The following is a 27,508-nucleotide window of genomic DNA, read 5'->3' as shown; positions in this document are numbered from 1 at the left end:
GATCTGAACTAGGTCTGACAATGTACATCAAGAGTCCTTCACAGGACACTCCCTCTAGCAAGAGTAATATCCTTCTTGCAGGACCTGCTTCTGGAGTTCCCATTGAAGTGAATGGACTTGATGTGGATAGACAGCATGTGTCTCTATTCTGTTATTTTGGGGGGTTTTGTCTTGGTTCTGTTGAATATAGGAGCTGTTCTTCATGTAATGTCTACTGTTATAAATAGGAGCAATACTAAAATTCATCCTTAATTGTTTTTAAAAAGGGATTTTGGATAAAACAGCTGGTGGAAATAATTTGAAAGACTCAGCTGGCTTTCTGTGAAGTTGGAGCAGGCTCAAAATACACTGACAAGTCCAGCAGTGAAAAAAATCTCTGTTGTCAGCTGATGTATCTCCTTCCTCTGCACTCTGGGCTCTACTCACTGTCTCTCCTTAGGCACTGAATTTCAGTGTCTAAATTGGGAGCCCAGTAAATGAGAATGCAAGTCTTTTGGGTTTGCATGGCAGGGTTTTGGCAGTGAGGGGACTACAGGGGTGGCTTCTGTTAGAAGCTTCTGGAAGCTTCTCCCCCATGTCCAGCTGAGCCAATGCCACCTGGCTCCGAAATGGACCAAGTCCATCTGCAATGCTGGTAGTGCCTCTGGGATAATGTGCATAAGAAGGGGAAAAAGTTGCTTCCCAGCAGCAGCCAGAGGAGAGAGGAGGGAGTATATGAGAGCAACAGCTCGGCACACCCTCGGGTCGCTGGGTCCTGGAGGATTGCTCCTGTGGAGGGGTCCCACGCTGGGGCAGTTCTGCAGCCCGTGGGAAGGACTCACGTTGGAGGGGCTCCCTGGAGGAAGGAGCAGCAGAGACAGTGTGAACTGACCACAGCCGACATTCCCTGTCTCCCTGCCCTGCTGGTGGCGTAGTAGCAAGAGAAATCAGGAGTGAAGTTGAGCCTCAGAATAAGGAAGGCATGGGGGGAAGATGTTTTAAGATTTGGTTTTATTTCTCATTGTCCTGTTCTGATTCCCAAGTTCAGTCTGTTTGCCTGTGGTGGTAACTGGTGAGTGATCTTTCCCTGTCCTTATCTCAGCCCACAAGTTTTTCACTACATTTTTCTCCCCTGTCCAGCTTAGGAAGGGAGTGACAGAAGGGCTTTGGTGGGCACCTGGCATCCAGCCAGGATCAACCCAGCACAGTGAGGCTTCCCCCATCTCCAGTGGCAGGAATGAGTCTGCCCTTCGATCACTTAGAGGAAGAATTTAACTCCAAAATTACAAGTGTGCATTGAAAGCATGAGACTGAGGCTTCTGTCTCAGAGATGGGCTGGAACTGCACGTCCTGGCTCTTGTCCTGGGTGCTCGTGGGGAGTGACTCAAGAGCTTGAACACCTCCATTCACCTGCCCCATCACCACAAGGACACTTACATCACCCTCTGCAGGAGTACTGCTCCTGCATAAGCAACCTGCTGTTCATGTCACTCTAAGCACCCAGACTCATGTCTTTGCAACCTCAGTGGCCTGAAAGGGGTTGTGCAGGTGTGAATAGCTGCATGTGGCTTCTCTGACCCAGAGAAAGGCAGTATGTGAAATTTGGGCTTCTATGCCTACGTGGACATCCATAGCTAGAAGAAAACAAATAAGAAACAAGTTGTTAATAAATATATGCCTGTGTCACTCTCAGAAGTGCTCTTGAATAGGGTGGCTGACTGTAGCATGGAATCTTCTAGATGCAGGTGGAGGCAGCAGATAACTGGTGGCTGGTGCCAAGCAAACCAGCTCCTGCTGCCAGGGCGCAGCACGGAGCCCTGTGGCTCCTTTGTAGGCATTGCCATGGGTCACAGAATCACAGCCAGGGAACCAGCTGGTAGCTCTCTGCCTGCAGCTTTCTTTATCCCATAAAGAGTTTCAAATGCTGCCCCCCCTCCTTGCTTTTTAACAGATGACATTGAAGGGCTTTCACCTTTTTCCCCCCATTTTTTTTACGGTTCTTCCTGCTTCATCATGTCATGGGTGACGCCCCTGATACGTGACCATTGACTTCTGCACCAGCAAGATTTCCATGGAATCATAGAGGCATTAAGGTTGGAAAAGACCTCCAAGATTATCAGGGCCAGATGTCTTTTTTCTTGTCCAGAAACCAATCTGTGGCTGGGCTGCCTACAACCCCCTCCTCCCACTGCAGGCACTAATTCCTCACCCCACCCCAAGGCTGCTCCATTCTTCTGCCTGAGGCACCAGGGATGGAGCACATCCTGACCCTGGGAACTGCCACCCTGCCTCCCTGCTCAGCTGCCCTTGCCAAGCAGGGCTGCAATCTGGGCTCCATTCCTGAAGCAAAAAGCAGCTGAAGCAGCTCAGTGTTACCCTCTCCAGAGAGCTGCTGCTCTCACCTGGCGCCTCGCAGCTAATCACAGTGACAGCAGCCATTGTTTATTTTCCTCCATCCTTGTCTTCCTTGTTTTATGGAAAATTAGAGCAGGCAGGCAAGCCATCCATCAGCCTATAAATGCTGCAGAGTCTTTTGGCTTTGTGCTAAATAATTGTGCATTTTATTGCTATTTACACATTTATTTTCTGAGGCAATAAAATACAAACTGCAGTCCTCAAGACTTTATATTTTGCATCTGTATCGCAGGAGCCACACAGGCTTCAGCAGCAGCATGCAACCTGCTGCCATAAATTCACTTTCTTATTTTAGTAGGTCTAACATTTATTTATAATTAATGTCAGAGACCTTACACAGGAATGCCAATTATTGATTTTTTCTTTTTTTAAGAAAAAGAAATTACTTTTTCTTATTACTGCCATAGCAGCACAATCAAATTGCAGAGGTTAATCTTGTCCACAACAGTGGAAGAAAAGGCTTTTAAAAACTGAGTTGGTGGTAAAGTTATAAAAAGCATCATGCAGCCCCTTAACTCTGGAGTTTGTATATATGGAAATTATTGTGTGGGGGCAGGGGACAGTAATTCAAATTAGCAGCTCTGCTGGTGTCAGTGTGGGAATAGGAAAGATCTCCAGCAGGAGCCATTGGAACCGCTGCAAAATGAGAGCTTTTGCAAGAGGCAGGGGGACTCAGTGTCCCAGTGCAGCTGGGGATGGGGGCACCCAGGGTCTCTGGTGGAGCCCCAGACTCCACTGCTGTGACTGAGGAGTGACTGCTGTGCCTGCAGGTTTGCACTGCCAGCAGTGCCCTGGGGTGCAGCACTTCCCATCCAATGCTTGTCCATGGAACTCAGCTCCACTTGCCACAGTCACATGCACACGGATGTGAATTGGACCAAAGAAGCCTTGAAACATAGTTTTATGCCTTGAATCTCCCATTACCTGCTTAGTGCTAAGATATCTACCCATGCATTTGTAAACTAAGTGGCTCTTATTAGTAGCCTTTGCACAGCTGGTGCTTCTCCTTCAGTCCAGCTATGCCAGGAAATCTGCTGAGGGAGGCATCAGACTTGGCAAAGAGTGATGGGAACAGCAGCCAGCTCCATCTTAAACTAATTTTTACCCCTGGCAGGATGGCTGCCTAACAAGTGTTCAGAAGCTGAAACACAGCCCTGAAAAAGCTGCAGGTTGGAGGTGTGAAGGGGCTGCAGAGGGCAAAGTAAGGATTCTGCTACTGCACCAGCTTCCCATTCTGATGATTTACTGTCAAAATGCTGAGCAGCTCTGGGAGAGGGAAGAAGTGGAGTTAGGAGCAGAGTTGGGAGCCAGGGATGGATGTTACATTTCTGCCTCAAGCTCTGTAATGGTGAGAATAAGATGGATGCCTGCAGGCTCACTCACCCCTTCCACATCTGCAAAGCAGAGCTGGCACCAGTCTTGTGTATGGTAGTATTTGGAGGAATTACCAAGGGCTTGTCATGAACAAGTTGTCCTGGAAGTTGAATAACCTGCTTGTTTTGTGCCACCTTCCCCTCCTAGGGGTTCTCCTCCCACAGCAAGTGAACCTCAGTGCGTCAGGAAATAAAATCAGAGGTGATCTGATCAGTCCATCTCTGTGACACCTATCCAAAGAGCTCCATAAACAGTAAGGGAGCCAGGCCTGTGTCAGCTGGGAGGGGCGTGATGTCTGGGCATGGATGTGGCCAGAGCAAAGCTGGATGTTGCTGAACTGTGTGATTCAGTCTGAGGAACAGCAAACCAGTCCTGAAGGATTCTGCTCTGCCTGCCTGGGGCACTGAGTGGCAGAAGTTGTGGAAAAGAGTGAGGTGTGGATTCTCAGTGTCTCTGCAAACTCATACCCCAAACATCTCATGTGGAGTACCACAAATGGAAGCAGTCAGCGCTTTGGCTGTTACTTGTTTGTCCTTGCACAGCCACAAACGCCACCTGAATTCTGTCACTTCCATTCTGAATTTTTTTTTCTTTGTCTAGCACTATTAGGATTTTTCATTCTTTGCTTGCTCATCAGGAAGATAGCTCTATTTTCATTTCTTAATTAGCTTGGTATTTCTTCACTCATCCAAAGATGGCCAATTTGAAGTAATGTGCAACACTTGTCAAGCCAAAGGCTTTGCACACCAGGACAGGAGAAGATGTGCTCTCTCAGAGCTGTATTGTATGGGGCAGGTATCACCCACAGGAACCTCACCTGCACAGGGGGGATGTTGCTGACAGGCATCTGGGCATGAAGGAGCTTTTTTCTTGCCCAGTAGCACTGGTGGGGCTGCAAAAACTTCTTGATTTGCTCTGTCTGCTATGACAGTGCTGGGGAGCCTGGCCACCAGATGTGCAGCTCACCTCCATGGGTTTTGTAAAGTTGTTTCTGAAAGCAAATCCTATTTTTACTCTGCTTGTGTTGAACAAGTTGAGCTGTAAATCATGTTTCACCCCATAGTTGCTATTGCAGACCCAGCCCTACTTTTTTTGAGTTGGAGAAGGCACCAAACACATCCAAGGGCCTGTAGGAATGGGACAAGAGGTAATGGTTCTAACCTAAAAGTGTTTTGAATCAGACTAGATATAAGGAAGAAATTTTTATGAGGAGGGTGGTGAGACACTGGCACAGGTTGTTGAGAGAGGTTGTAGATGCACCATCCCTGGAAACATTCAAGGCTGGGTTGGATGGGGCTCTGAGGAAGCTGATCTTGTTGAAGATCTCCCTGTTCATTGCAGTGGAGTTGGACTAGATGAACTTCAAAGGTCTTCTCTAACCCAAACCATTCCATGATTCTAATAAAAGCTGTGGGGAGGAAGAGGGGCAATGTCTCTCACCTTTTTTATCCTTTGCTATAGAAGAGGGGTTTTATCTCAGTGGGAGGTTGGTTTGGTTCAGACCAGCAGAAGTTTGGACATCCCTGTGTGCCTCCTGTCCCTCTGCACGCAGCAGCATGACCCATATAGGGGTTAATTCCAGCAGTAAGCCCTGTCAGCAGGTCAGTAAACCTGCTCCCACACCCTTCCTGCTCCCTGCTAATCCAGGCAAATCCTCTTTCCTGTACCTTCTCCTGTTTCTTCCATTACCTTGAAGTAGAAAGGTGAGGATGAAGGAAAGGAAGGAAGTTGTGGAAACACACTTTAGCCGTTTTGGTAGCTGCATGAGCTGGAGTGCAGCCTGGCCCCTGCTGTCTCTGTGGGCTCTGGACAGATGTCTGTGTGCAGTCTGCCCACTCAGCCTGCTCCTCCCCCATGACTGCCTGGACCATGGCATCCCAGGACTTTCCCTAGCTTTCCCAGCACACAGTCATGTCCTGTAAATAGGCTGAGCTTATTTCCCAGGCTGCCTGTGTCTAAAATCAGGGGGACATTTGTTTCTGGGTTCATTTAGTCTGGAGAAAAGGAGGCTGAGGGGACACTTTCTCTACAGCTCCCTGAAAGGAGGTGGTAACCTGGTGGGGTCAGTCTCTTCACCCAGGTAACAACAGACAGAATGAAAAGGAGCAGCCTCACACTGTGCCAGGGCGTGTTTACAGGTGTGTTTAGATTGGATATTAAGAAAAAATTCTTCACCACAAAGGCTGTCAAGCATTGGAACAAGCTTCTCCATCCCTGAAAATATTCAAACAACATATGGATGTGACACCTGGGGGCATGGTTTAGTGATGACTTGACAGTGCTGGCTTCACTGTTGGACTCTGTGATCTCAGAGGTCCTTTCCAGCCTGAGTGATTCTGTGATTCTTGCCCCCTGCACTGCTGTGCAAGGCAGGGTGCAGCTTCAACTCATAAACTCTGCAGGGGAATGGTGCTCTGAGGTGATCCTAAAGAGTTTGGTTTTTATGATGGTAGCACAGTATTTCATCTGCAGGCTGGGCTTCTTTCAGTTTCTTCTTTCAGTCGTTTAAGACTGTTAAATAACAGTTTGGGGAAACACATTTTTTGCTGCTGTCTTATTATCTGGTAGTGATAACAAATCGCTTGAGAGGCAAGAGAACTTCCTGTACTGGTTGTTTGGTGATCTGGTAGTGATAACAAATCACTTAAGAGAGGCAAGAGAACTTCCTGTACTGGTTGTTTGTGGAGAAGGAGTTAAAAAGTCCTCTATTAGCTATGTGTGACTGGTTGGCACTGCCTTTGCATGGGAGGAAACCTCTGAGCACCTCACCCAGCTGAGCCTCCCACGAGTCTCTGAACAAATGTCCAGGATTAGAGCCAAACCGTCTCAGTTTCAGGTGTCAGCCGGGAGCTGCACCTCTCCGAGGGGCTCTGAGGGGTGAGCAGTCTTGTCCTTGGCTGCAGTTCTGGCTGGTGGTTCCATGAGCAGAAATGACTGCAGGTATTTGTAAAACTCAGGAAAGATGACTTTTTCTCCATGTGCTGTCAGTGAGCCTCACTGCTGTGTGTCTCTGCACTTTCCTCACTGAGGAGATGAGAGATGCACCAAATCTGCCATGTACATAAACCAGGGCAGGAACAATGAAATTCAGAATCAGAAATACAGGAAGCTGCAAAATAAAAACAATTTCCATCAGCTGCTAGTTTGGAAACATTACTGGCAGCAGTAATGCTGGGAACTGGAAACTTGGAAACTTCATCTTTCATGGCTTCATCTAAAGATCTAGCAATTCACTGCGGGACAGCAACCCCTGGTATCCATTCTCTTCTCCTGAGGATGGAAACTCCCCGGCAACAGCAATTACCAAGTACTGGACATCCCCCTGTAGCTGAGTGTGACAACACTTCTGGGGCTGGGAAGTCACATCTCGTTTTAGAGGAAATTACAAACAATGGTGCCCTTCAGCTGATGCATCTCCTCCATAAGAAGTCATAGGTCAGTTCTCCTCTGGGAATGTGTAAGTTCTGTTTGGAATGACTTCCCTTTGGATGCTGTCATTATTTTTCAGCATTCACTTTTTATTTTTGAGCAAGAGAGGCGTAGTATAAAAAGACTAAAAACATATATTACCCTGTTTAAAACCAAGCCAAGCAGAACAGCACATTTCCCAGAGTTTCTGGATATACATTTCCTTGCAAATCTTAGAGAGACTTTAATTAAAAGTTTCTTTTTCCTTTCCTTAATAAAGGCAAAACACAAATAAAAATCTTGTAGCTGCCACTTTTAAAGCAAGCTTTTGGACACAAATTGGTGGCTCATTTAAGAGAAAACCCAAAACCCCAAGGCTCTGCTGCCTATGGTCACTGGGGAGTTAGTTTTTAACAGTGTGCCCATTAAAACTTGCCAGGAGCTTTATTTCTAGAGCAAGTGGTGACATTTTCATAAACTCCAATTTTAAAGTTACCATTAAATTTTTCATTGGAGTGAGAGCAGGATCCCACATTCATTGCAATAGTCATATGCACAAAACCTTGCACTCCCAAAGAAAATCTTCCCTGTCCCACTGAAAATGGAGGGATGATTTAGGTGGGGAAAGACTGTTGCAGTGAGTTTGGGATCCTGTTCTCAGTGTTTGAATGGGAGGTGTGATCTTGAACCCAAGGACAGATTTTAGCTTTTGATGTTGCCCTGCTGTGGGTTTTGTGCTGACAAAGGGCTTTGACATTTATGGTCACTTCGGGACAGTGACACTGAGGCTAAAGCTGAGGTTTCTGACAAGCACCAAACCAGCACATGTCGGACTGGTGTTTTGTTTTATTGAAGTTCTTGGTTTTCTAATGTGTCACTAACTATAAAGTATTATTGGGGAAAAGTCAGCAGCCAGGGCTTCCCTGTCCTGATTCAATAATCAGGACAGGGATCTCCCCTCTGCCACTCTTTGTCATGAGTAAAAGGGTAAAATCAGGGTGACAGAGATCTCCCCTCTGCCACTCTTTGTCATGAGTAAAAGGGTAAAATCAGGGTGACAGAGATCTCCCCTCTGCCACTCTTTGTCATGAGTAAAAGGGTGAAATCAGGGTGATGTTTCCACAGCATCTGGCTTGCTACAGATTGATTTCTAGGTAGAATGCTGGCAGCACTGCAGAGAGCAAGACCAAAACAATATTGAGTTGGTCACCACTTTCTTGTGTTAAAATTTCTCCTTTTACAAAATCAATGATACCATTTTAGAATTGAAAAATGAAGTTCTAAATTAACTGAAGCTTCCTCTGCTAATTATTTCTGCATGGCTAAATGATAACTTTGAATTTCTCTTTGAATGAGGAAGCCCTTAAATGTTCAATGTTGCTGGTTACCTTAGCAGACTCCCTGTTTATGTTTTAGCCATCCAAGTAAGACAAGTGGAAAAGATGCCATAGTTGTGTTCATGTCTGTGTGTGTTTCTCCAGCATTCAATTATCAGCATCCAAAACCTCAGCATTACCATTTTTAATGCAGTTCAGGATGCCCAGCTGAGTGCTGTATGTGCTGCTCTGATGTATGCAAATCCATTTTGCATGCAGCTCTTGACATATTTTCATATTCAGGATTATGGGAAGCTTTTTGTGTGCCACTTTGATGTATGCTAATCTTTGTTTCTCTAAAAACACTTTTAAAAAGTCCAGACAAGTAGACAACATTTCTTCTTCACTGAAACCCTCTGGTTTTTTTCTGTAACCAGGCTCCCACATAGTTCAGAGCAAAGCTTCCACCAGTGGTGTGCTGAAGGGCCATATTCATGTGCCCTGCTCTGGGCAGCTGCTTGTGTCCATCAGGTATCAGAGACAACCTGAGATCCAGCAGTCCTTTGGATGAAAGGCAGCCTCAATCATTCATTTCTTTCTTGACTGTCACCTCTGTTGTAGATGCAGGGCAAAAGCTGGAATGGGAACCTCACACAGAGAGGCTGGGTGATGCCTGGGCTGGTGGCAAGAGCGCACAGTGCAGCTGGATCCAAATAGGTCAAGTGCACCTATTAGGGACATAAATGATCAATCGATTAAAGTGGCTGCCTAGTGGATTTGCAATTCTGCTTTGTAACACAGGATATGAATTATCAAATGTGTTGCTTATATCTCTAATATATTTTATTGTATTATTTATGGACTTCAGGTAAACTTTCTGTGGCTGCCAGACTTATCATAGTGCGCACAGCAGATGAAAACTTGGAAGTATTATTTTGTTCTTGCAAGGTTTGCAGTGGGTGCCAGGTCCAGACTATGCACAGATGCTAAAACACCTCTGAATTTAATTGTGGGTAGTTTGACACCTTTGTTTGACACCATAAAGACTAAATGTAAATCCCAGGTTAATGAATGAGAAAATCCCTGTGGTGTCATTAAATCTTCCCCAGAGTGAGCTCAGTCTGTGCAATGAATAAATGTTTAATGCAGTGCTGTGTCAGATGGAGCCATCGATTGTGAGAGAAACACTCTTGGTTTAACAGGATCCCATCAGCTGAGCTCTATTTAACAGCCCCACAGTGCCAGCAACTGCTTGGTATTGCTTCAGGGCAGGAGTCCCAGCAAGGAGAGGCAGAGGTGCTCACATGGGCACAGAAACATTTCTCCTAGATTTTCCTAGAGTTTTGGGATTATTGACAATATCATCAATATGATCATTACCATCTAATCTTTCTTGGCATGCAGAATTGTAATGCCATGACATCCCCTGCAGTGCATTAATCACTTTCTTAATATCAGGAATTAATGTTTCTCACAACACATTCTTTGAAGTCACGAACAGCTGTATTTATAGCCACATACATTTCCCTGCAGCTTTAACCAAGGAACAGGTTAGTGAATATTTTTGAGCTGGATACTCACAGATGGTGTAGCAAAACACCTGTGGTTGGGCTCCATTTTTTATTGGGAATGCATGGCCAGGTTTTGGTAGTGGGATTGGGATTGGGGCTACAGGGTTGGCTTCTGTGAGAAGCTGCCAGAAGCTGCCCCTGTGTCCAGCATGGGCACCTGGCACCCAGACAGGGTCAACCCACCACACACCTTTAGTTCAGAGTATTCTACAGTCTGAAATAATCCTATATCCTCACCTGTAATACTATAAAAATAAATGCAGCTACAGGATTCACTTTTCAGTAGTTTTAGTTTGCATCTGTTTCTACAAATGCTGCTATCTTTAATTAGTCACTGTGTACTTGAATTACATGAAAGTAGTTTTCTTACTGTCTTTGGTGAATTAGCAAGACTTTAAAAACAATCCATAGTCATCCCAACATTAAGCTAAAAGTAAAAAGGTGATTTTATTTTCCTTTCTCAGACAAGGAGTAAAAGAAGTGCTTTGTATTTGGACAGTGATGGTGGTGGTGGTGGTGTTTATGTTTTATTTTGAATTTCAAAATGTTTTGCTTTTGTTTAAGTACCAAAAGTTACACATTTTCCAGAAAAAAAAAACCAAACTTTTGCAAAATGAAAAGTAGTTTTCTTCATTTAAAATGTCAAAGATCCTTCTTTTTGAAAATTTCTTAATACAGCAAATCAAGATGAAAAATAGATGTAATTTTGACAAACTGATTTGAGACAAGACAAAAATAAAAATAAACTGTGCTTGAGAAACTCCTTACCAGCTCCAGTTCTAGATTTGTCATATCATGAACCACTTAAAATTTATTCTAGGTGCAAACGCACATAGGTGTCCTGGAAATCCCTTTGATAACTCTTCTTTTCCAAGCAAAGAGTAGCAGAGCTTTGATCACAGCCTACAATTCACGTAATGGCATGGGAAGAATGTGGAAGCACCAGGGCAGTCTTTCCACCATGGACTTTGCTATCAAAGTTTGTCAACAGGAATCAAACAGCAATTTTTATGTGTCCATTTGTCTGCTTGGATGTTTTTAAAGAACTCTTTGAAGTAGAGCAATTCACAGACATAGTGTGAATAAATTTTAGTGAGTGAGTGAATTTTAGTTTAGGATTTTCACCACAGAGTTATTCTTTTCATTGTCCCAGCTTTGGACTCTTGGCATGCAGCCCAAAAAATCCCAACCCATGGTCAATATTGGCCCACCAGAGAAGAGTTCTCATCCAGCAGGTTAAACCTATCTGTCTGTCCAACATTGCAAAACTACAGGATAAGGAAGGAAAAGAGTATTTTTTAAGATCTTGTAACAATATATTTGCTATTTAAAACATCAATGTGTCTGTGGGAAAGGGGATTTGGAATATATGAAAGAAAATGGAGTAGCCCCAGGGAAGCAGAGGTGCCATTTTCTGATTAATGGAGTGTGTGCAAAGAGGTAGGGCTCCTCCAAAATCACTTTCTAGCAAGACAGGGGCTGTGGAAGACATTCTGACCAGCAGCTTGTTTTTCCACTGTTGTTTTTCAACACATCCCTGGTTGACCTGGCAGACTCCAACCTCTTGGCCATAAATGCCACTGTTCACAACTTGGCTGGACAGTTCTGTCATTCCAATGCTCCTATTTTGTCCTGAAAATACTTGAACAGAGGATTGAGCCCGAGGAATGGACCATAAACAGGTCAGCAGTGGAGCTGCGTGTTAGGTTTGAATTCATCAACAAATTCAGGCCTTTTCCCTGGCCTCTCCCAGTTTATCTCATGGTTGTTTCCTGGTATGAGGATGAGGCTGAGTGCTCCTTTGGCACGGTAATGACCTGGAAAACTTCAGACCAAGCTCCCACTGGCAAGCTGTGGTGCATTACCAGTGTGCTTTCCTTCACTGAACCTGGCATGACACCAAGCCTGGCTGCAGTAACAAAAGGCCATTATATAAACAGTGACTTACTCACATTATGGTTCCCAGTGGCAATAAATTGATCATGAGTTTATCTCCATGGTCCCAGACATTCGTGTGTTTCTGAATGATAAGTGATACCCTGGTGAATGCCATCCTTGCAGAGCTGGTGCCACCAGGGGAGGGAGCTGGGCTCTCCCCACCCTTTCCCTCCACCACAAACCCTCCTTTCACCCTCTCTCTCAAGACTGGAAGTCAGGTGCTGTGTGAAGAGATGGTGGTAGGGACATGATATTTATCAAATAGGAGGAATTTATTGGGATAATAGCATCATCAGCATTTTTTATTCTTAGAGTCACAGAATCACAGAATCATAGAATTGAAGTTTGGGTTGGAAAGGACCCTTAAAGATCATCTAGTCCAACAGGGCCCCTCTGCCATGGGCAGGGACATCTTCAACTAGATCATTTTGTTCAGAGTCCCCTCCAACCTGGTCTCCAACACTTTCAGGGATGGGCATCTAGCACCCTTCTGGGAAACATGTTCCAGTGTTCCATCACTCTCTACTGTAAAAAATTCTACCTTATATCTAGTATAAATCTTGCATCTTTTAGTTTAAAATCATTTTGCCTTAGCTTGTCACCACAGGCTGTACTAAAGAGTCTCTCCCTACCTTTCTTAAGCCCCCTTTAAGCACTTGGAAACTGCTCTGAGGTTTTCCCAGAGGCTTCTCTTTTCCAGGCAGAACAAACCCAGATGTCTCAGCCTGTTCTTCATAGGAGAGGTCTTTCTCCTCAGATCTGCTCTCAATCTTTTCATCCTATATTGATACCTGGAGTTGCCCTTGTTGAACCTCATGAAGGACATTTTGGAGACAGATAATCTTTCATGGCATTTGCAGTCCCATTCAAAACAAAATTTCCTACTTGGCTGGCCTGAAGTCATGAATACACAGTGTAGCCCATGGAGGACAGCACAATTAATCCTGGGTATTAACAGTCTGATTTCTCCAGCCTTTGCAGGAGTGAACTCTTGGAATGCAAGGGAGGAGGATGTGGTGGAGGAGGAAATGTCTTCACCATGGTGGGAGGTGGCAGGAATGGCAGTTCTCCACACCCAAGGATAAGAGCAGACTCATGACCTTTTCCAAGCCAGATCCTCCTGCTCTTTCTTCAAACACTGCGAGGGAGTTTTCATTCCCAGACCACTCAGCAACAAGCCTGATAAAGTCTGCCAAGATAAATACTTATTCTGAGGCAGCAGAATGAAAATTCCCCACCCAAGTTTCTTTTGATCCCATTCACATCTAGCACAAAAAAGTGCTTGCTTACCCTGACCTCTCAGACCTGTTATGCATGCAGGCAGGGCAGGCTCTGTCACAGTACCAGGGAGATTCCCTTTTGACCTGGCCAGCCCCAGCCTGCTGCCAAACTGCTCACTGATGAGGCACAAGTGGGTAATGATTTTTTTTCAGATCACTGGCACCTAAAATGCTGTGCAGGTTACGCTCCATAAACCATCTCCAGTTTTTCTTCTATTCACTGTGATGGATGAAACACTGCCCAATAGCTGGCTTCACATTCAAGAAGCATGGAGGAGCTGCTGCATTCAAATTTTTCTGAAGCTACTTTTTCTCATGGCTTAAATGCTCCTGAATGCTTTTGTTTTCCAGGCAGTGTTGATATGATTAGTTTGAGTTGCTTGGAGTGGACATTTTAATAAATCTGAGAGCAATATACCTACTACCTTGCCTGATTTCAATGCTGTGATGCCATTTGGTAGTGGCAAATGTCAAAAAATGTCAAAAATATTGTCATAAATCAAAAACTGTCATAAATCAAACAGATTTATGCCTCTCAGCATGGTCAGTGATGGGGCAGACCATTTTCTCCCTGATTAAATGGCAGGTGAGACTGGGGTTTGCCTTTCTGTCTGTGAGCACACAGGACAGCAGCACACATGCCATCTCTGTGAAGATGTAGTGATGGACAGGAGAAAAGAGACAGTGAGCTCTGGGAGACAAAACACCATCTGATTTAAATTAATCATAGATTGGTTTGTGTTGGGGGGGGACTTTAGAGATCATCTGTTTTCAACCCCCCTCTGCTGGGGGGAGGGACACCTTCCACTAGACCAGGCTGCTCAGGACCCCAGTCAGACTGGCCTTGAACACTTCCAGGGATGAGGAATTATATGGAATCCATAATGTAATTAAGGGATGGATGGATGGATGGATGGATGGATGGATGGATGGATGGCAGAAAGGAAAGGAATGTGGATGCTTGTGCTTTTCCAAAATTGTTTCATGTGGTGGCTTTTGGTGCCCTATAAGGGCAGGGCTCACCTTTGCCTGCCAGAGCATGGAACAGGCTGAAGTGGCAGAGGCTGTGCTGGGGCACAGGCAGCACCCCCTCATGTCTCATGAGGCCTTCAGTGGTTGGTGGGACTGACCTGCTGGAGCTGAAGGACATGGAGCAGAGGTCTGACAGGGGGTCCCAACATCATCTGGCTAAGATTCACACTGTGCTCAGCTCTGGCTGTCTGCCAGGCTGTCCTGTAATTCACATTCTGTCTCATGGAGCAAAAGCTCAGAGGTCTCTGGTGAGGTGTCAGACCAATGAAATGTTCCTTTCTAAATGTCAGCCAGCTCTGGTCAGGGGGAGGCAGGCAGTGACGAGCCTGGGTAGGGCAGACAAGCCTGTGGTTTGGAGTGAAACAGTTCTCTCCATTGTTTCTCTCCAGGCCCAGCACAGACCTGGGGTGTGAATTTATGTGTGTTTTTCCAGGGATGTGTTTTCTGTTGTCCTAGAACGAGATCTTTCATGGCTGCTCTGGGCCCTTGTGGGTTCAATAAGGCAAGATTTAACCTCCCAGGCCAGGGCTTTGAGACCAAGGGTTGCTCAGGTAGTTGCTCACAAGAAGTGTGAACAGGAAAAAAGTCCTCAAATGGCACAAAGGATGCTTAGGGACATACTGCTGGTGTCAAATTTATAACATTATAGCTGTCAGTGGCTTAGCTGAGAAACTACTTAATCTCTATAGGTTTTACAGGGCAGGAGTCTGAGCTGTGTTTCTGAAAATGGGCACTGGCTGTTCTGCTGCTGAGGCCTTTCTAGCACAGCACATCCTCTTGAAGCCAAAATTGCAGCAAATCTTGAACTTACTCCTTCAAGTGTAGAGTTTCCAGCTGTAAAATACTGTGGGATGTCCAAAGGTTGTGTGATGGCCACCATCAGTCATGAGAGAGCTGCAGCAGGTCACACTGTCCTTTCCCTGGCAGGGCAGGTGAGTTTTGAATCTAAAGGATTTTGGGACCTTTGAGCTGTTTCAAGCCCTGCATGGAACACTGGCAGTGTCTCTGTGCTGGGATGCTGCTGTTCCCTGCTGCCTTTGTGCTCTTCTGCCTGACCTGCTGTGTCTGGAAAATGCTGGCAACTTCAAACTAGAGAGTGCATTTCACACCAGAGTTTTAATGTGAGTTACAGACCAGAAAAGCTGGATCCTGAGCCACCAGCATCTAACACGGGCTAACAAAGATCTCCTCAACGTGGTGCTGGTACAAAGCACTTCTTTGCTAGGAGAGTAGGCATCAAAAAAGGGCCAAACACATACTGGGACATTTACGGGGTGGGGCGGGGGGATCGTAGCAGTATGGTGATCTTTTTTTCTCAATTTTTTTCATTATTATTTTCTTCATGCATTTTGTCTAAGGCCCACCCATTAAAATAAATTAAAAATAAAAAAAAAAAGAAACCATTACACGATGGTTACTATTAACATTACACAACCTCTGTGTGGCTGACCACACAGAGGTTGTGTAATGCCCAAATGCCCTTCCCCTGCGCCCCATAAGCTGTTCCATGCCCAAGGCAGCAACATATCTCAGTCCCAAAGGCAGAGCTGACTCACCTGGCTGAGTTTCATGCTTGAGGCTGAGGCTGTGCAGGGCCAGCCCTGGGAGGGATGCAGGCAGGGTGTCCCTTCTTTGAGTTCTTGTTTCAGGTTGCCACCTGCCCTTGTGCCCCCAGGCTCCTTTGGGCTGGTGCAGTTGATGGCTCCTGGGATGGGCCTGGGAGCAGCTCACCAGGGCATTATTTGGGTTCCCCTTTTCTTTCTGTGCTCCTTTGTGGGTGTGCAGATGAGCTTTTGTGAAAGAACCTGACAAGTGCAGTGAGAATACATTGCATTAAAAAAAACAAACAAACTTCCTTAAGGTGTTAAGAATTGCTTTATATTAGTCCATTGAACCGATGTGTTTTTATCTTTGTTAATTACCAGACTGGCAGGGAACCAGGGACATTCTTCAAATTGTGAGTTTACAATGCAAATAAAATCTATCTTGGAGGAGAAAAAAACCCAAAAAAAAAAAAAAAAAAAAAAAAAAAAAAAAAAAAGCAAACAAAAAAGCTCTTGTTTCCTTCTTCCTAAAACGTGAGAAGATAATGAGGACAATCACAATTGATTGATCCTGGTATCTTTTACAACGTTAAATGTAGACAGAAGATTAAGCTCGACTCTCAGGACTATTTAATCACCCTGGACCCACTTCTACACTCAGGACAGAGTCTGGAGGAGCCTGTCTCTTCTGGACCTGCCTCTCTGCTCTTCCCGGGACGTGACCCTTCGCATTTTCCCTGCACTGCACATCACTGGGTACCATCAGCATAAATAAACTGCCCCGGCGTGCACAAAGTGCCTGACATGGGGACAATGACATGGTTAAAAGAGGAGGGAGTGGGAAGGTAGCAGGCAAAATCCAGACCAGAAATAAGACCTTAAGCACCCAATCACTTAAGGTAGCTTAACCTGGGGCTGAGCTGGGATCTCTGCACGCAGGCACAGCTGCAGGCACGCAGCGCTCAGCTCTGTTTGTCTCTCAGGGGAATGGAGCTGGGAGAGGGCTGAACGCTAAATATCCCTACCTTAAGTCCTCAGAAATTGTTTCTGGGTCTGAGGCCAAAATAGCCTGTTCACAGATGTGCTAATGCCGAGGTCATGCCGGGGATGGTGATAAGGATGTGGCTGCTGTGCTGCTACTTGTAATGGCTTAATTTAACTATCACAAGTAGTATTCCGTAGTGAAACATTCCCAACAGCTGGGTCGGCATCCCTGCATGGCTTCCCACACCAGTCCCTCACCTTCCTCTTCCCACTACCTTGGTGAATCCTGTGGAAATATTTTGCAAAGATTTATGCATCTTGTGTGAGCAGAGGGAGAGAGACAGACACAGGTATAATCTGAGATGTGGTACAAGATGTTGTGAAGAATGAAAGTAATTCTGTCTGGGTTGGATCTTCCAGGTGTTTTAAGCAAGCAAAAAAAAAAAAGAAAAAGAAAAAGAAAAAACTCCAAGTCACACTGAACTAAAAAAAAGGTTTTGAAAAAAAAAAAAAAAAAAAAAAAAAAAAAAAAAAGGCTCTAAGTCACACTGAACTAAAAAAAAAAGATGTTACATTCATTTCAGTCGTCCTTTTCCTCAGGCCCTAAATCAAATATATAGTCCCTGTAGCCTTTCTGTCAGCATATATATTTATCTATGTGTCTGTGTGTGTGTGCATGTGTGCATGTGTATATATGTTTTTATATATCTATCATAATTATCTATAGGAATCATGAACATTCAGAGGAAACTGTAAATAATAAGAATTAAAAGAGAGTATCCAGTGCTCATATCCACAAGGAAAAACTGCCTTAGGAAGTCTAGTTTCTTACCTTCCCATCAAATGCTAAAAAAGACAGGCTGGTTAGGAATTTGAAGACATTGTAGCCCACTGTGTAAACATAAAAAAAAAAAGAAAAAGAAAAAGAAAAAACTCCAAGTCACACTGAACTAAAAAAAAGGTTTTAAGTTTTACATTCATTTCAGTCATCCTTTTCCTCAGGCCCTAAATCAAATACATAGTCCCTGTAGCCTTTCTGTCAGCATATATATTTATCTATGTGTCTGTGTGTGTGTGCATGTGTATATACGTTTTTATATATCTATCATAATTATCTATAGGAATCATGAACATTCAGAGGAAACTGTAAATAATAAGAATTAAAAGAGAGTATCCAGTGCTCATATCCACAAGGAAAAACTGCCTTAGGAAGTCTAGTTTCTTACCTTCCCATCAAATGCTAAAAAAGACAGGCTGGTTAGGAATTTGAAGACATTGTAGCCCACTGTGTAAACATTGGTTTGGGTTTGCGTTTCTTCCTCCTGGATTTATAAATATAAATTTAACCTTAGCTTTCATATCCACAAGGAAAAAGTGCCTTAGGAAGTCTAAAAAGACAGGCTGGTTAGGAATTTGAAGACATTGTAGCCCACTGTGTAAACATTGGTTTGGGTTTGCGTTTCTTCCTCCTGGATTTATAAATATAAATTTAACCTTAGCTGAGTTACAATAAATAAATAAATAGATCTGGCAAAGTGGGTGCTTGTTTTGGAGGCCAGAACTGTTTTATCGGCTATACTCCATTTTCTAGGCTTTTCAAAGAAAGGCTGGATAATCCCTCTCCCTTTTCCTCTCAAAAACACGAGAGAAGAGCAGGAGCTGTGTTTACAAATACTGACTTGGCCCAGCGCTGACAGCAGTAGGGGGTTGACCCGCCAGCATTGCAGCTCTTGAATTATCCACTCCATAAATGGAAAATCAATTTGCTTCTGGGATTCGGCATGTTTTCGGGCTTGTTAGAGGCTGTGTTTTTGTTTAGACTCACAACTACATCCAGGCTGGAAAGCAAATGTTTCAGGGCTGTTGTGCAGCGCAGAGAGCAGCTGGCGTGGATGGGCTGTGCGCTGGGGCTGCTCTCTGAGATCCCTTTCTGGCTCTCCAAGGCACAGTGGCAGCATCCCCAAAGCGTCTCCAAGGTTGGGAGTCCTGAATTTTACCCGGGAATACTTCAGAAGATTTCTGGTCAGTGTAAAAACTTCCCTCTGCACCATTAAAGTGAATGCAGGATGGCTCCCTGATTTACTGGCGCAAGGAGCCCAGGCAGATGGGGTTAATACAGCCCTTTGTTATCCTGCCTGACCCACTTGTCAGCCCTTGAGCTCCTATAAATGCATGTGGAGGGGCCAGACTTAAAATAAATCTCGAGGCATTTGGCAAACAGCAGCTAATTGAAGGGCACATGCTGCCCATCATGTGCTGAGGAGGAGAAACCTGGGGCAAAGGCTTAAAAAAATGAGGTCTGAGGTTCCTGTTTTCCGAACTAGCTGCGTGGGACTCTGTCAATATTTACACAGCACCTCTAAAATCCAAGCTGTTTCCAAGGTGCTGTGTCAAACCCTGTGGAAAAGCGGTTTGGCCTGGGGCAGCTCCCCGCAGATCCCCAGGAGAGGAGCCAGCAGGAAAGCTGGGGATGCTGCAGCTGCACTTCCTCCTGTCTGGATAAACAGAAACATTTGGGTGAGGCAGCGAGGGGCGTCCTGCCTCAATGCCATGCACAGAAATGGGTTAAAATGGTGAGGTTTCATGGTAGCAGTTGCACTTTTGCTGGCTCTTTGCTGGGCTTGGAGCCTGCGGCTGAGCAGTGAATGAGACTTCTCTCACTGGGCTTTCTTTCATTTGTTCATAAATTGCACGTATTCTGACATGGTTGCTTCTCTGATTTTTTCTTCCTACCTTTTTTTTTTTTTTTTTTTTTTTTTTTAGCCCAACGAAACAAAGAGTATTATTTGAGCAATGGCACTTTTGGGACTTTTTGTAAACATCTGAAGTTCTATAAACAACATGTTTTTCTTCCCACAAAACAATGCCTGTCCCACAATGGCATTCCCACACAACACTGGGGGATGAAGGGATTCATTTTATGACTTTTAAAAACTTGTTTAAATCCCTGCTGCCAGGCAGGGAACGCCAGGAGGGGAAGGGAGAGCAGCTCTGGGTCCCTCTGTACCTCCAAAGCAGCTCTGTGCCTCTCTGCCTAGGTTGGGGTCAAGCTGCTGTCACCTACCTTTCCTTAGCAGAAAAAAGAGCAATTTTCCATGTGAAACAAAGGCCATTTGTACTTTGATTTCCCCTATTTGTCCCAGGACGTACAAACTGTTTTTGCTTGGCTTTCTCTAATCTCAAATCCAATCCCAATCCTTAAATTAAGCTGGCTGGGGAAAGAAAGAGGAAAGAACTGATCCATCTTCCTCCCCATCCTGCTCCTCCCTCCTCTACGGGTGCTTGCTGTTCAGCTGCTGTGAGTTTTGAATACTTTGCTGCATATCTTGTGGCTATCAAGGTCAGCCTGAAGGAGGGAGGTGACTCATTGTCATTCAAATAGCTACAAACTGTAATACTAATAAGGCCAGAGCAGAGCAGGGAGGCTGATTCAATACAAAGAGACTCTGTCCACAGGTCAATGCTCTGCCCTTTCCAAAATTTCACCCTCACACTCTTCAGTGTGCAAATACCAGAGCAGAGCTTGAAGCCAGGGCTGCCGTTTCGAGAGCTCTGACCTGATCAGAAGTTCTGGGATGGGGAGGGAAAAGCAGAGAAATTAGGTTGGGAAAAATGAAGAAAAAAAAAAAATCTGACCATTTTTCTTTCTCTTTTTGTCTGTGTGTCTCTAGGTTGCAAACTTCTCTCCATGACTTATATGGACATTGGAGCACGGCTCTCTGATGGAATGTACAACCCCAGATGTCCAATCCTTCAAGAACAAAATTCCAAGAAAAAGAATACAATTCTTTCTACAATTTGCTTGTTTTAATGTATGGCTTTCTCTCACACACAAAACCCGAGTTTTAATTTCTGTATGCAGAAAGACAAGGGTCTGTCTTCAGTAAACCCTCACCAGGAGAGGTGAGCAACAGGACACACAGAGGTGGAAGGAACTTGGAAGCACTGTGAGAAGGTGAAAGGAAGTACCCAGCTTGTCCTTTTTTAAGCCCATTTGGGAAGATGAAGCTTCTCCCTCATGGCTGGAAGTAGTGGAGTCAATCAGTTCAGCCTAAGCCTGGGGTGGTAACAGGCAGGCACCTGCTGCAGCCTTTCCTTTCTGCCTTACATTGGACCCTGCACTGCTCTCAGCCAGTGCTGGGGGCAGAGCCCGAGGGGCAAAGATGGTTGTGGTAAGGAGGAGGAATGTGAAAATGTTCACTTTCGCCTTTTTGCTCATCACCGTGACGTCCTTCCTGCTGAACTACACACACCAGGTGACCACCACCACCTGGGACCCCCGACACCTCGTCGTGCAGTTTTCAGAGCACGTCCAGAAACTCTTCAAGTACCCCAGGAGACCCTGCAGCTGTCACACGTGCATTTCGGAGCTGGGCCGTTCCCTCTGGTTCGATCAGAGATTTAACTCAACTATGCAACCTTTCCTGACCTCACAGAATGCCTTGATCCCAGAAGACAGCTACAGGTGGTGGCTGGTAAGTGGGGGTGTGGATACAGCCCAGGATTTAGGTGACAGTGTTGGTGTCAGGCTTCCAGGGTGCCAAGCACATAGAAAGAGATGTTTTCTGCCCAAAGCATTTGCTCTCTCAGCCGACGAGGAGGAGGTGGAAGGAGTGGGTGTTTGTGCTGCTGTTTAGCTCAGAGGGGCTTGGACTGCACATTCACTTGCTCCCAGCTAGAATAGTTCCTGACAGAGTTAGGTGGTAGATCCAGAATTTGCAAATGTCAACACTGTCATTTTCTCCCTTCTCTTCCAAAGACCAGGCTTCGTAACCCCTCTGTTTCTGCTTCAAATGGGTTTTTTGCCATTCATCAAGGTGGATAATCAAACTAATTGTGAAGTATGTGATTCCCCCAGGGGCTCTCCCTACCATAAGATATGTAAATAATTAGCAGGATTAAATGGGAAATTATTAATTCCATGCTTATGAGAACATTCTCTGTTGTGGCTGTTGGTGTAAAACAGATCCAGAAAGGTCATGGATGGCTGTGGGTCACTGGGAAGGAACAGCCCCAAGTGTATCCTTGAGCAGGGTGTTTTAGCTATCCCTTGAAGCCTGATCCAAGCATCACGAAAGCGAGTAGATGCCTTTGTCATAAAGCACAGAAGGGAATAAGATGCATCCTGTCCTTTTGCTTAACAAAAGCCCCTTTTCTGTTCTCTTGAAATAAGACATCAGTTGTTTGATTTACTCCTGGCTGTGCTCCTGAGGTGCTGAAGTGCAGGTTCTGCTGCAACAACCCCAGTGAAATCACAGTTTCATTGCACTTGTTTTCCCCTCTTCCAGAAAAATAGTCCTCTGTGTCTTTCTTTGAACGCACAACAGACTGCACCTTGGTGTCTTGCAGCAAGCACAGCCCTTGTTGTGTAATTCTGGGCTTTCAGGCCTTCTCTGGCATCCTGAGGGGGCCTCTCCAATAGGCACCCACTATTGCAATGGGGACATTTGGGTTTTGGAGGGGATGTCAGGTGCTGTGGGAATGAGGCTGTATCGGATTTATCACTTCTCACTCCACTGGCTGTTGCATTTAGTGTTGAAAAATAAATGCCACTGAACTCTGCCATCTTTAATTGTTGTGTAAATGATATCATTGCTTTATGATGAGGCCCTCCTTTTTGCAATGAGTTTCAAGTACTCCAGGTGCTGTATCTTTTCACCTGCCCTTGGCCATGACTTTGGTTTCCCATTGATTGTGGTTTTTCTTGCAGCTTCCAGACACTTTTCCCTCTGGTCCCCGTGTTTCTTGTCTGGGCTTTGCTGGAGCATTGAGCAGGGAAGATGGCAAGTTCAGGTCCTTGTCCTTGCCCTGGCTTGAGGTTTCACCAGGCAGCTGGGCTGATCTAACTGGATGTTTTCAAAGGAGTAGACATAGCCCAGACTGAGCTCAGTAATGAGAGGATGAGGTTACTCATGGACACCATGAGCAAAGCCACTCTGCATTCTGCACTCAGAACTCACTAATTTAAGCATGAGGTTTGAATGCATTCTCTCTTAGGAAAAAAAAAATAAAAAGAAGAAAAAGCTTGGGATTCAGTACAGAAGTCTGAATATGTAATGCTCCTTCTTGTAGTGAAACAGAAAAAAAAAGAAGCAGTGCTTCCTCAATTTACAGAATCAGTTAGGTTGGAAAAGACCTCTGAGATCATCGAGTCCAACCTGTGACCAAACACCACCTTGTCAACCAGACCAGGGTGCCAAGTGCCACATCCACTCTTTCCTTTAACACCTCCAGGGATGGAAACTCCACCACCACCCTGGGCAGCCCATCCAATGTCTAATCACCCTTTCTGTGAAGAAATTCCTTCTAATGTCCATCTTAAACCTTCCAACCATAGTTTTAGACTGCGTCCTCTCGTCCTGTTGCCAGTTCCCTGGGAGAAGAGACTGACCCCCACCTGGGCACAACCTCCTTTCAGGTGCTTGTAGAGAGTGACAAGGTCACTCCTGAGCCTCCTTTTCTCCAGGCTAAACAACCCCAGCTCCCTCAGCCTCAGTCACCTCATAGGACTTGTGCTCCAGACCCTTCACCAGCTTTGTTGCCTTTTCTGGACTTGCTCCAGCACCTCAGTGTCCTTCTTGAGGGGCCCAGAACTGGACACAGCACTCGAGGTGTGGCCTCACCAGTGTGTTAAAAGTTCAACTCAACAGATTCTTTCAGAGGAGGTTTGTTTCTTCTTCAGCAAAACGAAAAAAGCAGACTTTCAGAACAGCTGAAAGTCTCCCCTCCCTATCCTGAACAAAAGCTGTTCATTAATTTTCAGGGCTGTCTAACCATGTTTTAGTGTTTTCATTCTTTTATTATTCAGATCATGTTCAAAGGGACTACACCACTTCAGAATACAAAATCAAAGCAATTTTTTTTTCAGATGGTAAAAATAAATCTTCTAAGATTCCTAGACTTTTTCAATATTCAACCAGGATATATTTTGATGTCCCCCATAACTGCATTGTGTATTGGAAGTTTTTACTCACTGAAAGTCTTTGCCCTAATGTGTGGTAGATGAAGAAAGTGCCCTGACTCCTCTGAAGGATGGTTTTGGGTAAACCCCAGGCATGATGTGGCCTCACCTCCTCATTGCATCTGATTCCTTATGCACGTGTTGCTTTGGGTAAGCTTTTCCAAGAGAGTGTAATTTCTTCAGTAAATACTTCCCAGGTGCATCCTGAGGGCAACTCCCTTTTTGCTGTTCATTTTTAGGCTCATCTTCAAAGCAATTCTGAGATTTCGGCCAGTCTTTAAGAAAACATTGCTCATGGCCATGTTTCACTCTTGTGTGCTTTGCCAACTCAGTAATTTGTGACTTTTTGCTATATTTGTACATAAAAAGGAGGTATGAGGAAACCTGAGATTTCTTGAACTTCTTTTCCAGGGGAGGAATGACTGTGTGTTCACTCTCAGGAGTTGATTTCAGACAGTGTGGTGAGAGACAGACTCTTTATTACATGGTTGTGACTTCCCTCCCATGGGGAGACCCATGTGATGTACTGCCCTAAGAGCAGGCACAGCCTTTGCCTGCCCACCAAACTCAAACCTGCCCTCCCTCCCCCTTAACCCTTTTGCTGTAGATGTGGATAAGTGCTATTCATCCCAGTAGTCCTGCAGCATTAGTATCCCTCCAGTACTAGATCAATGAGGACTGATTTCAGAGGTTAATGACCAGTACTGGAGACAAAGGCGCATTTGGGACCAAAGAACGGGGTGGTTTCCCTCGCTTACAGCCCTTCCCATGGCTGCCAGGCTGCTTAATGTTTTATTTGGAGACTATATAGTTTGAACACTTTCAGCCTGGTAAGATGTGACCTTTAGGAGGAAATATTCCTGCTTGCTCTGAATAAAACTGTATATACTGGATTTAGTGCTACCACCTGTCCAGGTGGGAAGGAGCAGGGGGGAGAAGGTCAGTGCCACCATGCCTGCAGTGGCTCATCTTGCTGCATGGGGCAGGGCTGCTCCAGAAAAGGCCCTGAAAATGTACCTGGCTGTTTCTTTGTTCATGGAAACAAGGGGGATGTTGTCAGGATTGCTTCCTGCTTCTCATTTGCTTAAATATACACAGGTGAAAAACTGTCCCTTCATTATCAGGCAGCAAATAATGGCCCAGATTCTCCCACGTACAGCCCTGCAGCTGCTCTGTACTTCTTGTGACTTAAAGTTGAATTGGAATCCCCTACTCTCAGGGGGGATCTGGGCATTAATAACACTTCAGGCTGTGAACAGTTTATTAGAAATTCCTTCCACCCTCCCTCCCTCCCTTCCTGTCTCCCACCTCCTCTCTCTCTCTTTCTCCTCTGCCTTCCCTCATGTGCTCAGGGACTGAGAGTGTTTTTTGCAAGGTAGCACCTGGTGTTACGTGATACATTCCTTTCTGTTTATATTTTCTTTCCCACCTCCCTGAGCTGGTTCACCTGCAAGCTTTCCATTGTTTTAACATGACACAAATGCTGTGGATGTTCTCACTAAATTTTGTAACCCATATATAAGGAAACATGGCAAGAATTGCAAAACACAGCATTTATTTATAGCTTTCTTGTTTTGTTCTAAGGGCTGGATACATTGTTCTTGGTGGTCAGAAAGTACAAAAAATAGGAGATCAGAACCTGTTGTTCTAAGCCCAAATGTTGAGGTTGATGGATTGAAGTTGTGATAAGTAAATTTAGGCTCAGAGTTTCCTGGCAATCTTCTCTGTAGCACATTGTTCATAAACTATCATGTTATAAGAACTTTTATCTCTAGTCTTACAATGTTTGAGGGTTTTGCATTTTCTTTGGAAGAAAGCTCAGATCTTGAGGCCATGTTATTAGCGTATCACAAAGAAAATATTAAACTCATTATGTTTGTTGGAAAAATGTAATAGATGGCTTAAAAATTTGCTTTCAGCCAGTGAACAAAGGGACATCCCCACCCAACACACGTGCTGGGGAAGTTGGGGCAGCTGCACTGATTTTTAAGGCAGCAGCAGAGCTGCTTGGCACCTGAGTCATGCATTTTGAATGCTCTCTGAGGAAAATGTGTCCAAATACTTTGATCACCAGAAGTTTTCTTTGAACCTGGGATTCTGTCTATGATACTTGGAAAGCAATACTGAGGGCTCAGCACTTTGAAGGCAGCATGTAGCTACCAGATCACTGCAGAAGGGGGTACCAAATCCCAGTGCCTGGCCCAGTCCCACCCAGTCCCACCTGCAGTTGAGCTGCTTCGTTGTAAGTGTGACATTTAGACAAATTTGGATGTATGGGAAGAACCTGACACTGAGCCACCTCTCACCCTCAGTGGCAGCCCCCACATAAGTCCAGCTGGGCTGGAGCTGCTCCTCCTATAGTGAAGACAGATGGACCTGGAGGTGGTCCAGGCTCACAGGTCTCTCTCAGCATGAGGGTCAGAGTAGTGTAGAGGTGACCCATACCAGCCATGGAAGTCAGAAATTGTACAACTCAGCATATTATTGTGTGATATTTACAGAACATATGCATGTATATATTTATATTTGCGAATGTAAATTTTTTGACTACACAGAACATTAAACAAAGCCTAAACTCTTGACAGTTCCTCTATTCCTCCCCTTCAACTCTTAGATGCATAGTAATTGAAGGACATTAAATATAACAAGAATAAAGCCATATTTTCTAGACCAAAGAGGCATTTTTAAAATTGATGATTTCCTTTTAGGCTCTCCTTGAGTCTGTAGAACAGAGATTACCTGGATTTACCACACCAGACTCTTGCTAGGATTAATGTTGTAGCTGGAAAGTGTTGCATGAGTGTTAATGTCTCCAAACTGCAGCAGTGAGGCAATTAGTAGCTGGACAAAAGAGTTTCTCATGGGGCTTTATTTGCTCTTTATCTCTCAAAAACAGTTTAAAAAAATTAGAAAAGCCACAAACCCCAGTATTTCTACCCCAGCTTGCCCCAGGCTGCCTGGCTGTGTTTTCTCAGGGCTGCCTCACCAGTGCCAGCTGCTGTCACACCCACAGCTGTACCTGTCTGTCCACCACAAGGTTCTGCCTTGGTCCATGTTCTGTCTGCATCTACATCACACCCATGGCTGCAGGCTCATCTCTTCTACCTGCTAATAATTTGGGGTTTTGAAGCTGTGCTTAATACGCTGCCAAACTTGGATGCACAGCAGGAGAGCTTTCCTTTGAGGTTCTCCGACTCCTTTGAGGCCCCATGATAAGAAGGACATGGATGGAGCAAGTGCAGAGGAGGTCAGGAAGATACCTGGAACACCTTTCTTGTAAAGACAGACTGATAGAATTTGGATTGTTGAACCTGAAGAAGAGAAGGCTCTGGGGAGATTTTGTTGCCAGCTTTCAATATCTCTTTAGATACAGCTCCAAGAGAGCTGGACAGGGACTTTTCACAAGGGCATATACTGATAGGACAGGGGGGAAAGGCTTTAACCTGGAAGAGGACAGGTTTAAGATTAGTTATTAGGAAGAAATTCTTTCCTTTGAGGATGGTTGCCCAAAGAAGTGGATGCCCCATCCTTGGTAGTTTTCAAGGCCAGGTTGGATGGGGCTCGGAGCAACCTGGTCTAGTGGGACCTCTCCCTGCCCATGGTATGGGTATTGGAATGAGTTGATCTTTAAGACCTCTTCCATCCAAACCATTCTGTGATTCCATGACTGTGGCTGTGTCCTCACCACTCCAAGCCATTAGCTCTG

General features: G+C 45.0%; 1 protein-coding gene across 4 annotated transcripts in view; it reads left to right on the top strand.

Annotated features, from left to right (window-relative positions):
- ST3GAL1 (ST3 beta-galactoside alpha-2,3-sialyltransferase 1) overlaps positions 1-27,508 on the top strand; it is a 79,231-nt gene that overhangs the window by 32,375 nt on the left and 19,348 nt on the right. For 3 of the 4 annotated variants that reach the window (XM_041479353.1, XM_041479352.1, XM_041479354.1), the window contains one exon: positions 20,513-21,316. In XM_041479353.1, coding sequence (XP_041335287.1) covers positions 21,005-21,316 — 312 coding nt within the window. In that variant the 5' untranslated portion in view covers positions 20,513-21,004. Of the gene's footprint in view, positions 1-20,278; positions 20,298-20,512; positions 21,317-27,508 lie in introns of those variants that run through there. The other variant, XM_041479355.1, reaches the window with a different exon arrangement.

This window comes from Pyrgilauda ruficollis, unplaced genomic scaffold, assembly GCF_017590135.1.
Source record: "Pyrgilauda ruficollis isolate IOZ18807 unplaced genomic scaffold, ASM1759013v1 scaffold48, whole genome shotgun sequence".
Taxonomy (NCBI): domain Eukaryota; kingdom Metazoa; phylum Chordata; class Aves; order Passeriformes; family Passeridae; genus Pyrgilauda; species Pyrgilauda ruficollis.
Note: the sequence above shows the minus strand (reverse complement) of the source record. Positions and strands in the feature narration are given on the sequence as shown.